Genomic DNA, 13821 nt, shown 5'->3' on the forward strand with positions numbered 1-13821 from the left:
CAGGGTTGTGTTCATTAGGGCAAAACCAGGGTTGTGTTCATTATGGCAAAACCAGGGTTGTGTTCATTAGGGCAAAACCAGGGTTGTGTTCATTAGGGCAAAACCAGGGTTGTGTTCATTAGGGCAAAACCAGGGTTGTGTTCATTATGGCAAAACCAGGGTTGTGTTCATTAGGGCAAAACCAGGGTTGTGTTCAATGTGACAAACCAGGGTTGTGTTCATTAGGGCAAAACCAGGGTTGTGTTCATTATGGCAAAACCAGGGTTGTGTTCATTAGGGCAAAACCAGGGTTGTGTTCATTATGGCAAAACCAGGGTTGTGTTTAATGTGACAAACCAGGGTTGTGTTCAATGTGACAAACCAGGGTTGTGTTCAATGTGACAAACCAGGGTTGTGTTCAATGTGACAAACCAGGGTTGTGTTCATTAGGGCAAAACCAGGGTTGTGTTCATTATGGCAAAACCAGGGTTGTGTTTAATGTGACAAACCAGGGTTGTGTTCATTAGGGCAAAACCAGGGTTGTGTTCAATGTGACAAACCATGGTTGTGTTCATTAGGGCAAAACCAGGGTTGTGTTCATTAGGGCAAAACCAGGGTTGTGTTCATTATGGCAAAACCAGGGTTGTGTTCATTAGGGCAAAACCAGGGTTGTGTTCATTAGGGCAAAACCAGGGTTGTGTTCATTAGGGCAAAACCAGGGTTGTGTTCATTAGGGCAAAACCAGGGTTGTGTTCATTAGGGCAAAACCAGGGTTGTGTTCATTAGGGCAAAACCAGGGTTGTGTTCATTAGGGCAAAACCAGGGTTGTGTTCATTAGGGCAAAACCAGGGTTGTGTTCATTATGGCAAAACCAGGGTTGTGTTTAATGTGACAAACCAGGGTTGTGTTCAATGTGACAAACCAGGGTTGTGTTCAATGTGACAAACCAGGGTTGTGTTCAATGTGACAAACCAGGGTTGTGTTCATTAGGGCAAAACCAGGGTTGTGTTCATTATGGCAAAACCAGGGTTGTGTTTAATGTGACAAACCAGGGTTGTGTTCATTATGGCAAAAGCATTAAGGAACATTTGGGATTGGAATTTCAGTTTACTCCCCAAATTGGCTGAAATGGTCAGGGAATGGGCACAGGGAAACTCTGCTATGGGAAGCTAAACACTGGGAAACACAAAATACACAAGTCATGTTTGTTGGATTGTTTATTTGATGATTTCCCAGACCACAAAACCAAACGGCTGACCCAGGGTCAGAGCGTAACGATGAGTCTATGTCCCCGATAATATTAATCAGTGTGTTTACAGACAGACCTACTGCACACACGCACACGCACACGCATAACACACACACACACACACACACACACACACACACACACACACACACACACACACACACACACACACACACACACACACACACACACACACACACACACACACACACACACACACACACACACACACACGCACACACACGCACACACACACAGTTGTGTCGTCCGGTTGGTGTCAGTCCTGATCCACCACTACTACCTTGTTCTCTGGTTCCATGTTGAAGCCTACTGTCAGCCCATGCTCCTCTATGCTGCACTGTGCCGGCTCCTACTCTGGTAAGACCTTCATTAAGTCTATGTGTGTGGAAGATATAGAGATACAAGGGCAATGGCAGTCCTCTACAAGCATCAATACTCTATACAGTTGACAGAAAATGTATGATTTAGAGTGAGGTTAATTTGCAGTACCCTTACTCCCGATCGTAAGGTTTTAGACTGAAGCCTTATCTGGGTACAACGAGAGGGAACATTATTCTGGATTTAAACTGGACAGTTGAAGTGAACGTGTCAATAGAGAATACAGCATGGAGTGTGTATTATCAGGAGGAGGAACAGATGGATGATGACAAAAGGTCAGTTGTACAGCTGAATGCATTCAACTGAAATGTGTCTTCTGCTTTTAACCTAAACCCTCTGAATCAGAGAGGTGCTGGGGGCTTCCATAATCAACATCCACATCTTCAGCGCCCAGGGAACAGTGGGTTAACTGCCTTGTTCAGAGGCAGAACAACAGAATTTGACCTTGTGTGCTCGGGTACTTGATCCAGCAACCTTCCAGTTACCGACTGGCCCAAAGCTCTAACCACAAGGCTACCTGCTGCCCATGATTATGATGATGATTAGGATGATGGTGGTGATGATGAGGAAGAGGAGGTTGGGTAGGAGGATGTTGATAAACCTGTTAGTGGAGAGTCTAGGTGGAGAGTCTAGGTGGTGCAGGTTGCGGTTTGTAATCCACTTTGCATGGATAAAGACAACGGGAGTAGCTAACCAATGATAACGAACATGTGATGTACTTCACATTCTGTGTATTGATTGGGTAATGCAGCCTTCTGTGAGAATTTCTCACTGAGAAAAAGCCTTACAGTAAGTGGGACACTTGCATAAAGATTTGTTCAACTGTTTTCAATTATATTTTATTTTCTCTCTTTCTCCCCCAACCCCCCACCTCTCTATCTCCCTCCCCCTCTCCCTACCCCCACTCCCTCCCTCCACTCTCCCTCCCCATCTCCCTTCCCTTCCCCCCTCTCCCTCTCACTAACCCCCTCACCCTACCTCTCCCTAACCCCCTCACACCTTTTCCTCTCCCCCTCCCTCACTCACCTCCCTCCTCTCCCCCTCCATCCATCCTCTCTCTCCCCTCCCTCCTCTCCCCCTCCCCCTAGGACACAGTGAAAGGCAGCATGGTGGAGCATGGTTAGAGGGGGTGACAGTGAGTCCATCACCTCACTGACTGCCAAGAAGCTGCCCACGCCACAACAGATGAGACTCTGGGGAGAAGCTGTGCATTACAATCCTGACTTCATCCGCAGCACGGTGGGAATACTGTCTCTCTTTCTGTACTCGGTTCTTGCCATTTCTCGCTGTCTCTTTTTTAGACTTCTCCTCTTTCTACATCTCCTTTTCTCTTCAGCAACCTGGGACCCTTTGTCTATCTCTCTCTCTCTCTGTCTGTCTGTCTGTCTGTCTGTCTGTCTGTCTGTCTGTCTGTCTGTCTGTCTGTCTGTCTGTCTGTCTGTCTGTCTGTTTGCCTCTGTCTGTCTCTCCCTCTCCCTCTGTCTGTCTCTCTCTCACCCTGTCTCTCCACCTGTCTCTCTCTCTTTCTCTGTCTCCCTCCCTCCCCCTGTCTCTCTCTCTGTCTCCCTCCCTCTCTGTCTGTCTCTCTCTCTCTCGGTCTCCCTCCCTCCCTCAATCTGTCTATCTCTGTCTCCCTCTGTCTGTCTGTCTGTCTCTCTCTCGGTCTCCCTCTCTGTCTCCCTCTGTCTGTCTTTCTCTCTATCTCTTCTCTCTCTCCCCCTCTCTCTCCCCCCCTCCCCCTCTCCGTCTGTCTGTCTGTTCTGTCTGTCTCCCGCTGTCTGTTTCTCTCTATCGCCCTCTTTCTCCCTCTGTTTCTGTCTGTCGCTCTCTCTGTATCCCTCTCTGTCTATCTCCTCTCTCTTTACCTCCTTCACTCTGTCTATAGGTGTCCTCTACCTGTCTGTCAGACTCCAGTCCTGAGTTGGTTGTGATGTTGTTGCCTGTGTGACAGACGCGACTGCGATATAAGCTGGTGACCTCCAGAGACTTCTCCCATCTCCCTGAAGAAGAACCTGATGAGACAGCTCCTGCCGCTATGCTAAACACCGTCCCTCCTGCCTGCTTCAAAAACAGATTGGCTTTTCTTAAAAGACTCCCTCCCTCCTCAATCCAGCTATACTTTATATTTATAAACCTATGAGAGATGGTGATGATGATGATGCTGAGGATGATGATCATCACAATGATAACAATGTCTTCATCTCTCTCATTAGGCTCAAGATGTGAGTGTGTGTCCATCTGGCTACAGTGGGCTGGAATGTGAGATCACCCAACGACCAGGTCAGCCTCTTAATAAAAACACAAAACTACATGAAAATACCTTCACCTGTAGCTTAAACATCTCTATTTAATTTCCACAGTATTGCCATTTCCATGCTATTATGGAGGTTTAACCGTTTAAACTTTGACCCTAACAGATATAGCCATAGCTGGAGCCTGCTGGGGTTTGTGGCCGCCCTGCAAGGAGAGGGCTAAGACAAGGAGCCGCCAGTGTAACAACCCTACAACAGAGGCATGGCCTGCAGAGGACTCCAGGTGGAATTGACTGTTTCTGAATTGTCCCAGACTCTTAATTGAAATAAAGCTAATAGGGGCGGCAGGTAGCCTAGTGGTTAGAGTATTGGGCCAGTAACCAGCAGGTAGCCTAGCGGTTAGAGCATTGGGCCAGTAACCAGCAGGCAGCCTAGTGGTTAGAGTGTTAGGTCAGTAACCAGCAGGTAGCCTAGTGGTTAGAGCGTTGGGTCAGTAACCAGCAGGGTGCCGAGTGGTTAGAGCGTTGGGCCAGTAACCAGCAGGTAGCCTAGTGGTTAGAGTGTTGGGCCAGTAACCAGCAGGTAGCCTAGTGGTTAAAGTGTTGGGCCAGTAACCAGCAGGTAGCCTAGTGGTTAGAGCGTTGGGCCAGTAACCAGCAGGTAGCCTAGTGGTTAGAGCGTTGGGCCAGTAACCAGCAGGGTGCCTAGTGGTTAAAGTGTTGGACCAGTAACCAGCAGGTAGCCTAGTGGTTAAAGTGTTGGGCCAGTAACCAGCAGGGTGCCTAGTGGTTAGAGTGTTGGGCCAGTAACCAGCAGGGTGCCTAGTGGTTTAAGTGTTGGGCCAGTAATCAGCAGGTAGCCTAGTGGTTAGAGTGTTGGGCCAGTAACCAGCAGGTAGCCTAGTGGTTAGAGTGTTGGGCCAGTAACCAGCAGGTAGCCTAGTGGTTAGAGTGTTGGGCCAGTAACCAGCAGGTAGCCTAGTGGTTAGAGTGTTGGGCCAGTAACCAGCAGGTAGCCTAGTGGTTAGAGCGTTGGGCCAGTAACCAGCAGGTAGCCTAGTGGTTAGAGCGTTGGACCAGTAACCAGCAGGGTGCCTAGTGGTTAGAGCGTTGGGCCAGTAACCAGCAAGTAGCCTAGTGGTTAGAGCATTGGGTCAGTAACCAGCAGGGTGCCTAGTGGTTAGAGCTTTGGGCCAGTAACCAGCAGGTAGCCTAGTGGTTAGAGCGTTGGACCAGTAACCAGCAGGGTGCCTAGTGGTTAGAGCGTTGGGCCAGTAACCAGCAGGAAGCCCAGTGGTTAGAGCTTTGGGCCAGTAACCAGCAGGTAGCCTAGTGGTTAGAGTGTTGGGCCAGTAACCAGCAGGTAGCCTAGTGGTTAGAGTGTTGGGCCAGTAACCAGCAGGTAGCCTAGTGGTTAGAGTGTTGGGCAAGTAACCAGCAGGGTGCCTAGTGGTTTGAGTGTTGGGCCAGTAACCAGCAGGGTGCCTAGTGGTTAGAGTGTTGGGCCAGTAACCAGCAGGTAGCCTAGTGGTTAGAGTGTTGGGCCAGTAACCAGCAGGTAGCCTAGTGGTTAGAGTGTTGGGCCAGTAACCCGCAGGTAGCCTAGTGGTTAGAGTGTTGGGCCAGTAACCAGCAGGTAGCCTAGTGGTTAGAGTGTTGGACCAGTAACCAGCAGGTCGCCTAGTGGTTAGAGTGTTGGGCCAGTAACCAGCAGGTAGCCTAGTGGTTAGAGTGTTGGGCCAGTAACCAGCAGGTAGCCTAGTGGTTAGAGTGTTGGGCCAGTAACCAGCAGGTAGCCTAGTGGTTAGAGTGTTGGGCCAGTAACCAGCAGGTCGCCTAGTGGTTAGAGTGTTGGGCCAGTAACCAGCAGGTAGCCTAGTGGTTAGAGTGTTGGGCCAGTAACCAGCAGGGTGCCTAGTGGTTAGAGTGTTGGGCCAGTAACCAGCAGGTAGCCTAGTGGTTAGAGTGTTGGGCCAGTAACCAGCAGGGTGCCTAGTGGTTAGAGTGTTGGGCCAGTAACCAGCAGGGTGCCTAGTGGTTAGAGTGTTGGGCCAGTAACCAGCAGGTAGCCTAGTGGTTAGAGTGTTGGGCCAGTAACCCGCGGGTAGCCTAGTGGTTAAAGTGTTGGGCCAGTAACCAGCAGGTAGCCTAGTGGTTAGAGTGTTGGGCCAGTAACCAGCAGGTCGCCTAGTGGTTAGAGTGTTGGGCCAGTAACCAGCAGGTAGCCTAGTGGTTAGAGTGTTGGGCCAGTAACCAGCAGGGTGCCTAGTGGTTAGAGTGTTGGGCCAGTAACCAGCAGGTAGCCTAGTGGTTAGAGTGTTGGGCCAGTAACCAGCAGGGTGCCTAGTGGTTAGAGTGTTGGGCCAGTAACCAGCAGGGTGCCTAATGGTTAGAGTGTTGGGCCAGTAACCAGCAGGGTGCCTAGTGGTTAGAGTGTTGGGCCAGTAACCAGCAGGTAGCCTAGTGGTTAGAGTGTTGGGCCAGTAACAAAAAGGTTGTTACATCGAATCCCTGAGCTCACAAGGTATACATTTGTTGTTCTGCCCCTGAACAAGGCAGTTAGCCCACTGTTCCTAAGCCATCATTGTAAATAAGAATTTGGTCTTAACTGACTTGCCTAGTAAAATAATTGGAAGTGTTGTGCCTGTGTTACAGTATGTTTTCATTGTTGAGTCTTTTATAGTGACAGTGAGATAACTGAGGAGATAAAACATATTCTGCGCATGTGACAAATAAAACAAAATTATTTGATAATCGAGAATATCTTTAACTGTTTTTATTTCTGAACAAACTTTTTGACCCTCATCTTTCTGTCCAGATAAAAATACAGAGTTGGTAACATAATGAACATCATTGGTATTCACTCCTACTTCCTGATGTAGTTTTGAAATCTGTGCCCCCTGCCGCGCTGTGACCCGTCTGGCTGGTGACATCAACAGCGTTGGTTCTGGGAGGAGGAGCCAAGGCAGGCGGCGCCCCCATCTGGCTGGGGGTTGTCACATGACCGTCGGCGCGTCTTACTTCCTGACTGACAGGAAGACCACGTTCCCCAGCAACTCCAGGCCCCGTCCGTCGTGGAACCTATCAGGCGACAGAATGCCAGGCTCTGTGTTACCCACTCAGGCTCTGTGTTACCCACTCAGGCTCTGTGTTACCCACTCAGGCTCTGTGTTACCCACTCAGGCTCTGTGTTACCCACTCAGGCTCTGTGTTACCCACACAGGCTCTGTGTTACCCACTCAGGCTCTGTGTTACCCACTCAGGCTCTGTGTTACCCACTCAGGCTCTGTGTTACCCACTCATCTAAGTCTCTACACATACTAACTGAATAGCATAGTTACTGTAGTAAGGTGTGGCACTTGCTGTCATCTGAGGGCAGATATAAGTAACTGCATATAATAGCACTGTTACGCCCACCTTTCCTGAGGGTTTCCTCGCAGGCTTCCCCTCCGAAGCCCTGCTTGCAGATGCAGTGGCAGGAGGTCTGGGAGAGGACAGGGATGCCGTCATGTCTGCAGGGGGCACAGCGACAGGAGTTGAACTGGAGCAGGTACTCCTCCCACGCCCTCCTCAGGTGGGCCGGCCGTGCCCCCACGTGGTCCCCCGCTGTGCTCAGACGCACCAGCTCAAATATGGGCAGGGTCTGGGGAGAGGGGGGAGAGGAGGGAAGAGGCGACCATGCTTGATGAGTTACTTGATGTGTTTGTGCATATTGAATGTACTATGTTTGAATGCACTGTATATAAAGTAAACACGTAAAAGTACCATGTTTCAAGTAGCATGCACAGATGTAATGTCCAGCACAATATGTGTGCTGAATACACTATGTATATATACACTGGTTGACTGGCACTCCCCCACCATTGTAAAAAATATTCTGGAAGCTATAGAAATGCATTTATGAATGTAATGAAATTTGTTTTTGTCATGTTTATTTGATTACAGACTTTTAAATAATGTTATGTGAGCTAAACATACAGTATATACACAAACATTTCTTAAAGTAACATTTTCTGAAAGTTCTAATGTTACTGTACCCACTACAACAACAACAAAAAATTGGCCTTGAAACATTTAATTGAAATACTGTAGAATTCTATTCATTCCTATGGAGGACTGCTTCTACTGGGGAGTGCCAATATGGCCGACTGGTGGCTTCAAAGCCTCTCAATGGCCAATACATCGCATCAGTAATCCAGGGTTTATATACATCATTGGCTATATACAGTGTGTTTAGGTATATCTGTAAGTAAATGCTATTATACCTCAAACTCGATGAGCGTTGGGTTGTACTTGAGAGAAAGGCCCCACTTCCTGTATGTGTCAGGGTCCTTGATGGCCAGCAGACCCCCACTACTTCCTGTACTGCCCCCCTTCACCAGCGTCACAATGTCCTTGATCAGACTGGAGCTGCCATACATCTCTGGGTTACAGAGGGAAATCCTCAATTATCCACCTGGGTCCATCTCAATTCAGTAAATTCTGGAAGTAAACTGCAATTCCAGTATACTTACTGAATGAACTCTTTTGAAATGGAATAGACCCTATCCCTGTTACCCACAATTGCTCTAACTGAATGTTACTACCGGAAAGTCAGAAAGTTGAACAACAATATACATTTGAAATGAGCTAGAAATCTGGTGTTGTTAGAAAAAGTAGGAAATGTTAACCAAGCTGTCCTTTGGTATCTGGTGTTGGTAGAAAAAGTAGGAAATGTTAACAAAGCTGTCCTTTGGTATCTGGTGTTGGTAGAAAAAGTAGGAAATGTTAACCAAGCTGTCCTTTGGTATCTGGTGTTGGTAGAAAAAGTAGGAAATGTTAACCAAGCTGTCCTTTGGTATCTGGTGTTGGTAGAAAAAGTAGGAAATGTTAACTAAGGTGTCCTTTGGTATCTGGTGTTGGTAGAAGAAGTAGGACATGTTAACCAAGGTGTCCTTTGGTATCTGGTGTTGGTAGAAAAAGTAGGAAATGTTAACTAAGGTGTCCTTTGGTATCTGGTGTTGGTAGAAAAAGTAGGAAATGTTAACCAAGGTGTCCTTTGGTATCTGGTGTTGGTAGAAAAAGTAGGAAATGTTAACTAAGGTGTCCTTTGGTATCTGGTGTTGGTAGAAAAAGTAGGAAATGTTAACTAAGGTGTCCTTTGGTATCTGGTGTTGGTAGAAAAAGTAGGAAATGTTAACTAAGGTGTCCTTTGGTATCTGGTGTTGGTAGAAAAAGTAGGAAATGTTAACCAAGCTGTCCTTTGGTATCTGGTGTTGGTAGAAAAAGTAGGAAATGTTACCCAAGGTGTCCTTTGGTATCTGGTGTTGGTAGAAAAAGTAGGAAATGTTAACCAAGGTGTCCTTTGGTATCTGGTGTTGGTAGAAAAAGTAGGAAATGTTAACCAAGCTGTCCTTTGGTATCTGGTGTTGGTAGAAAAAGTAGGAAATGTTACCCAAGGTGTCCTTTGCTAGATAAGGTCGGTTGGGACGATCACACACCTTTTTCATAAGAGCCGGTGCCTTTGCAACCTTTGAATTCAAGTTTGCCTCCAACTTCGACCTGCTTGGTCTTGCCTATAGGACTGCTTATGCCAATGGATCCACCCAAACACCCTTTAAGTTGTTCCGCATCAATCTCTGTAAAAAGTCAAGAGCAAAAACAAGTTTTGGAATAAGCATTAAATTCACAAAGAAATGGACTCTTCAAATATACCATTGACTATAATAACTCACATGATAATATTATATGGTTCCTTCCAAAATATAGAAAGGTCTAAAAATCCTTCACACTTTCTCCACCACTGACCCAGTCTGAAACCTCACTCATTCAACGACAGCATCACAGAAATAAAAAAAGACACCATACTAGATGTTGTCATGGCGGTTGTGTTGACGACCGCCACATACTCCAGGGTCCCTCCCATGATGCCCTGGGTGACGTAGTGCGTTCCGTATGTGTTGAGGAAGCGGGAGTACAGGCCAAAGTCATACTTCTCCTCAGGAAGCTCCATGAGGGACAGGTACATGTCTTCATGAAGCATCAGCCCCTCGCTCCTCATCTTAAACTGGGCCGTCTGAACCTTAGACTGCAACCTGATGAAGCCAAGTTCCTGAGGGACAAAGGAGAACACATAACCAGAACTATATTTGTATAGCGCTTTTCAGCTTCATACATGCTCAAATGAGAAATATAGGACTCAGGGGTTTCATTTCAGGATAGATGTTACGTCCAATCTGTTCTCGTTCACTACCCTTCGTGGATCTGAGAAAACAAGGTTGTAGGCAATAGCCTCCTGGAATAAAACGCAGCCAGGGACGAACTACAGTTGTGTTCCCTGGGTATAAAGAGGCTGTTTCGGGGGTATTATTTAAGACATATTCTCTTACCTGATTGGTGTATTTTGTTAGATATGTTAGGAACTCAGACTCCACATTCCCTGATACTCCAAACTCCACGTACTGAATCCCAACAGTAACACCCAGATTAAAAGAATCTTCCGTCTTTCTGGCTTTCAGTAATCTGGCCATATCTTCATAATACTCTGAGGAGCCTTCAGAAGTGGCCTGGGCCTAGAATAACGCAAAAATAACAAAACACATGTTACTTTTTTCAAATGTCATTGATAAGTTGAGCATTGTAAAAAGTGTACATTTTGTGTCATGACGATGCATACAGTACAGTACCGTACCATGAAGCGGTATGTATGGAAGTTGTAGGGTTTACGATAGTTTTTCTCATCCTCGTTATAATGTAAATTCTCACAGAAGGGATCATAGATGAGTTTTCTCCATTCTCCATTGTAGACATATTCACACTGTCCTCCATAGTATTGTGGGTCAAGAACGTGGTCCACAAATTCTCCTGTCAGTATGTTAAAGCTAGGAACATAAAGATCAATACTTTGTTGTTGTTTCAAATGAGGTGTGTGTGTGTGTGTGTGTGTGTGTGTGTGTGTGTGTGTGTGTGTGTGTGTGTGTGTGTGTGTGTGTGTGTGTGTGTGTGTGTGTGTGTGTGTGTGTGTGTGTGTGTGTGTGTGTGTGTGTGTGTGTGTGTGTGTGCAGCACAAACAGCAACATGTCTTTTGTGTGTCAGATGCATCCTGTTGTTCCCACTTATTATGACTGTTGATGACCCCTGTCCTCTGACCCCTGCTTACCCCTGAGTGCCTCGGCCAGCACCAGGGACGGGTAGCAGTGTGGAACACTTGTCCTGTCTGTCGTCCACCTGCTCGCAGTCCGTCTCATCAGACTCGTCGTCACAGTCGACCTCACCGTTACAGCGAAGCGCCTGGCTCACACAACGACCTAAGTACGGATGGATGCACGCACACACGCACACACACACACGCTCGTTACAAGCACGTATGCACACACACACCCATATGAAAACCACATGAAACATTTGGAGACAAAAGAAGACTCAACACATTGTACGCTTGGCTTGAGGTTGGAGGTGATGTATATTGTGTATATTGTTCACCTGTGGCATTGCAGGTGAATCTTTCTCCACAGATGTCTGGTTCCCAACACACTGCCTGTGCTGTGGGGCATGCCAGCTCTTCCCACTGACTATCCAAACATAGTCTCCCACCAAACTGGGACGCTTTCTCCATGTAACGGAAACGAAACTGGGCAATATAAATAATGAACACAAATATGAGAATTGTTTTAGTGGAACAACAGATCATTGTGTATCATAGAAACTATCGTTTATTATTTAGTCCCAAGCCTTGAACATGAACCATATAATGAGAAGCAAAACCCTTTACCTTCTTGTCTGTGCAGGAGTCACAAGGGGTCCATGACGACCACATTTTCATCTTACAGTTGATAGGAGCTGGTTTGTTTACACTTCTGACTCTCCTAATAGGAGATTGCCCTGTTCTTCAGTCAAATACAAATACCATTAGTTTCAAGCTTCACAGACATTTTAGATTGAAGTAGAGCGATTCCACAACAGCGGGAGCAGAAAATATTTTTGTTATCTTTGAATTTCTGGCAATTCTCACATAGAAATGTAATTGGGAGGAGGTATGTGCGATATGCTTTACATATTTACATCACCATCTTATTTTTTTTATCATGGTGAAAGTTGCCATTATTGGTGTTTTTAGACCTATACATTCCTATACGTGATCTGTGAACCGTACACGGTACTGACAATATCTGGGTGTCATTATACCCCTGATAAGTGTGCTCTAACATATGGACTATGTCTAGATTCTGAAATACACATTTTCACACAAATTTATTCTACATAAAAAAAATATTCATATAAATATCTCAAAACTATTATTTTGGATTTTGTTAATTTTAAGTACAAGTAGATCACATTTCCAAAGTGGGCTCTGCGAATTCTGAAATTCTGACCAATTTTATGAACACCAGCAATACTGTAAATGGTAAATGATTTCTAAGGGCACGCCCTCTGCTGGTGATTTGCTGAATATGCAATCCTAAAGGAGGGCTGTGATTGGTTATATGTATAAATGGGTCATATCATTAAAAGTACAAGAGCCACTCTGGAAATGTGATGGGTTTGAAGAGTGTATTGTTTCAAAAAAAGCTTCATCAAAAAAGGGTAGTTTTGAAATATTCATTTTAAATCGTTTTAATGCTGAATAAATTCATGTGAACGTGTATTTCAGAATCTAGACATACTCCATGTGATAGAGTACATTATAAGGAGTATAATGACACCCAGATGTTGTCTGTATCATGTACGGGTCACATATTATATGGCCTGACAGGAGGCATAACCCGAAAGGTCGCTGGTTCAAATCGCTGACTAGTCTAACGATGTGCCCATGAGCAAGGCTCTTTACCCTAGTTGCTCTGGATAAGCGTGTCTGTAAAATGCATGCACACCGCATCAAGCCATCTCTGAAATGTACACAAATACCTGCACTATACTGCATTTAAATATATTCATACTGATAATACACATCAGCTGTATACACTACCCATTCTCTTATAGCTCTATGCTCATTCTACCTAGTTGTACATAATGTGTGTAAACTGTCTGTATTCTGTCTCTAAATGATCATGATTCTCTCAAAAATGTTTTGTGATACAAATGTAAAAAGTATTTCAGTCATTCTACCTCCCAATGAAGTTTCAGTGTGAGAATTGCCAGAACAATCTGAGATACCAGTAATAGTTTCTGCTCCTGCTGGAATCACCCAGTAGTAGTAAATAAAAGTAGTAGTATTTGTGGTAAAAACTACAGAAATCTACCTGGTTTCAGCCATATTCCATGAGTACTCTGTTGCATCCACAGTGAGAGATTTGTTTAAAACCAGCAGCAGAAGGTAGGAGCCCAATAATACACATATCAGTCTATTCATATTAGAAATAAAAGAGCTCCTTGATGAAAATGAGCTCATGTTAAGCTTTGTTTAGATGACTGATAGTTGTCATCCTGGGGTAAGTGCACTCATGTCATAAGAGGCCACAGTAAATGATTGATCAAGGGTAAACATGCTCCAACAGTTGGGAAATATATTTTTCGTAATATCACACACATAGGCCTACACAAGCACACCACATCCTGGCCCACTCACTTCCAAAATTCGTAGTACAAAACACACACACAGGTCAAATCAAATCAAATCAAATTTTATTTGTCACATACACATGGTTAGCAGATGTTAAATGCGAGTGTAGCGAAATGCTTGTGCTTCTAGTTCCGACAATGCAGTGATAACCAACAAGTAATCTAACTAACAATTCCAAAACTACTGTCTTATACACAGTGTAAGGGGATAAGGAACATGTACATAAGGATATATGAATGAGTGATGGTACAGAGCAGCATACAGTAGATGGTATCGAGTACAGTATATACATATGAGATGAGTGTGTAGACAAAGTAAACAAAGTGGCATAGTTAAAGTGGCTAGTGATACATGTGTTACATAAGGATGCAGTCGATGATGTAGAGTACAGTATATACATATGCA

General features: G+C 45.4%; 1 protein-coding gene across 1 annotated transcript; it reads right to left on the reverse strand.

Moving 5' to 3' along the window:
* Nucleotides 1-6639: 6639 nt before the first annotated feature.
* c8a (complement component 8, alpha polypeptide) lies at nt 6640-13283 on the reverse strand. The gene is made up of 11 exons (XM_052476696.1): nt 13097-13283; nt 11629-11743; nt 11340-11487; nt 11017-11164; nt 10549-10738; nt 10247-10429; nt 9726-9969; nt 9359-9496; nt 8144-8301; nt 7296-7521; nt 6640-6959 (listed from the first exon to the last, which is right to left on the reverse strand). The coding sequence occupies exons 1-11, from the start codon at nt 13243-13245 to the stop codon at nt 6811-6813; spliced, it is 1848 nt and encodes a 615-aa protein (XP_052332656.1). The 5' UTR covers nt 13246-13283; the 3' UTR covers nt 6640-6810.
* Between the last annotated feature and the right edge of the window lie 538 nt (nt 13284-13821).

The sequence above is a fragment of the Oncorhynchus keta genome, chromosome 23, assembly GCF_023373465.1.
Source record: "Oncorhynchus keta strain PuntledgeMale-10-30-2019 chromosome 23, Oket_V2, whole genome shotgun sequence".
In the NCBI taxonomy this organism is placed as follows: Eukaryota; Metazoa; Chordata; class Actinopteri; order Salmoniformes; family Salmonidae; genus Oncorhynchus; species Oncorhynchus keta.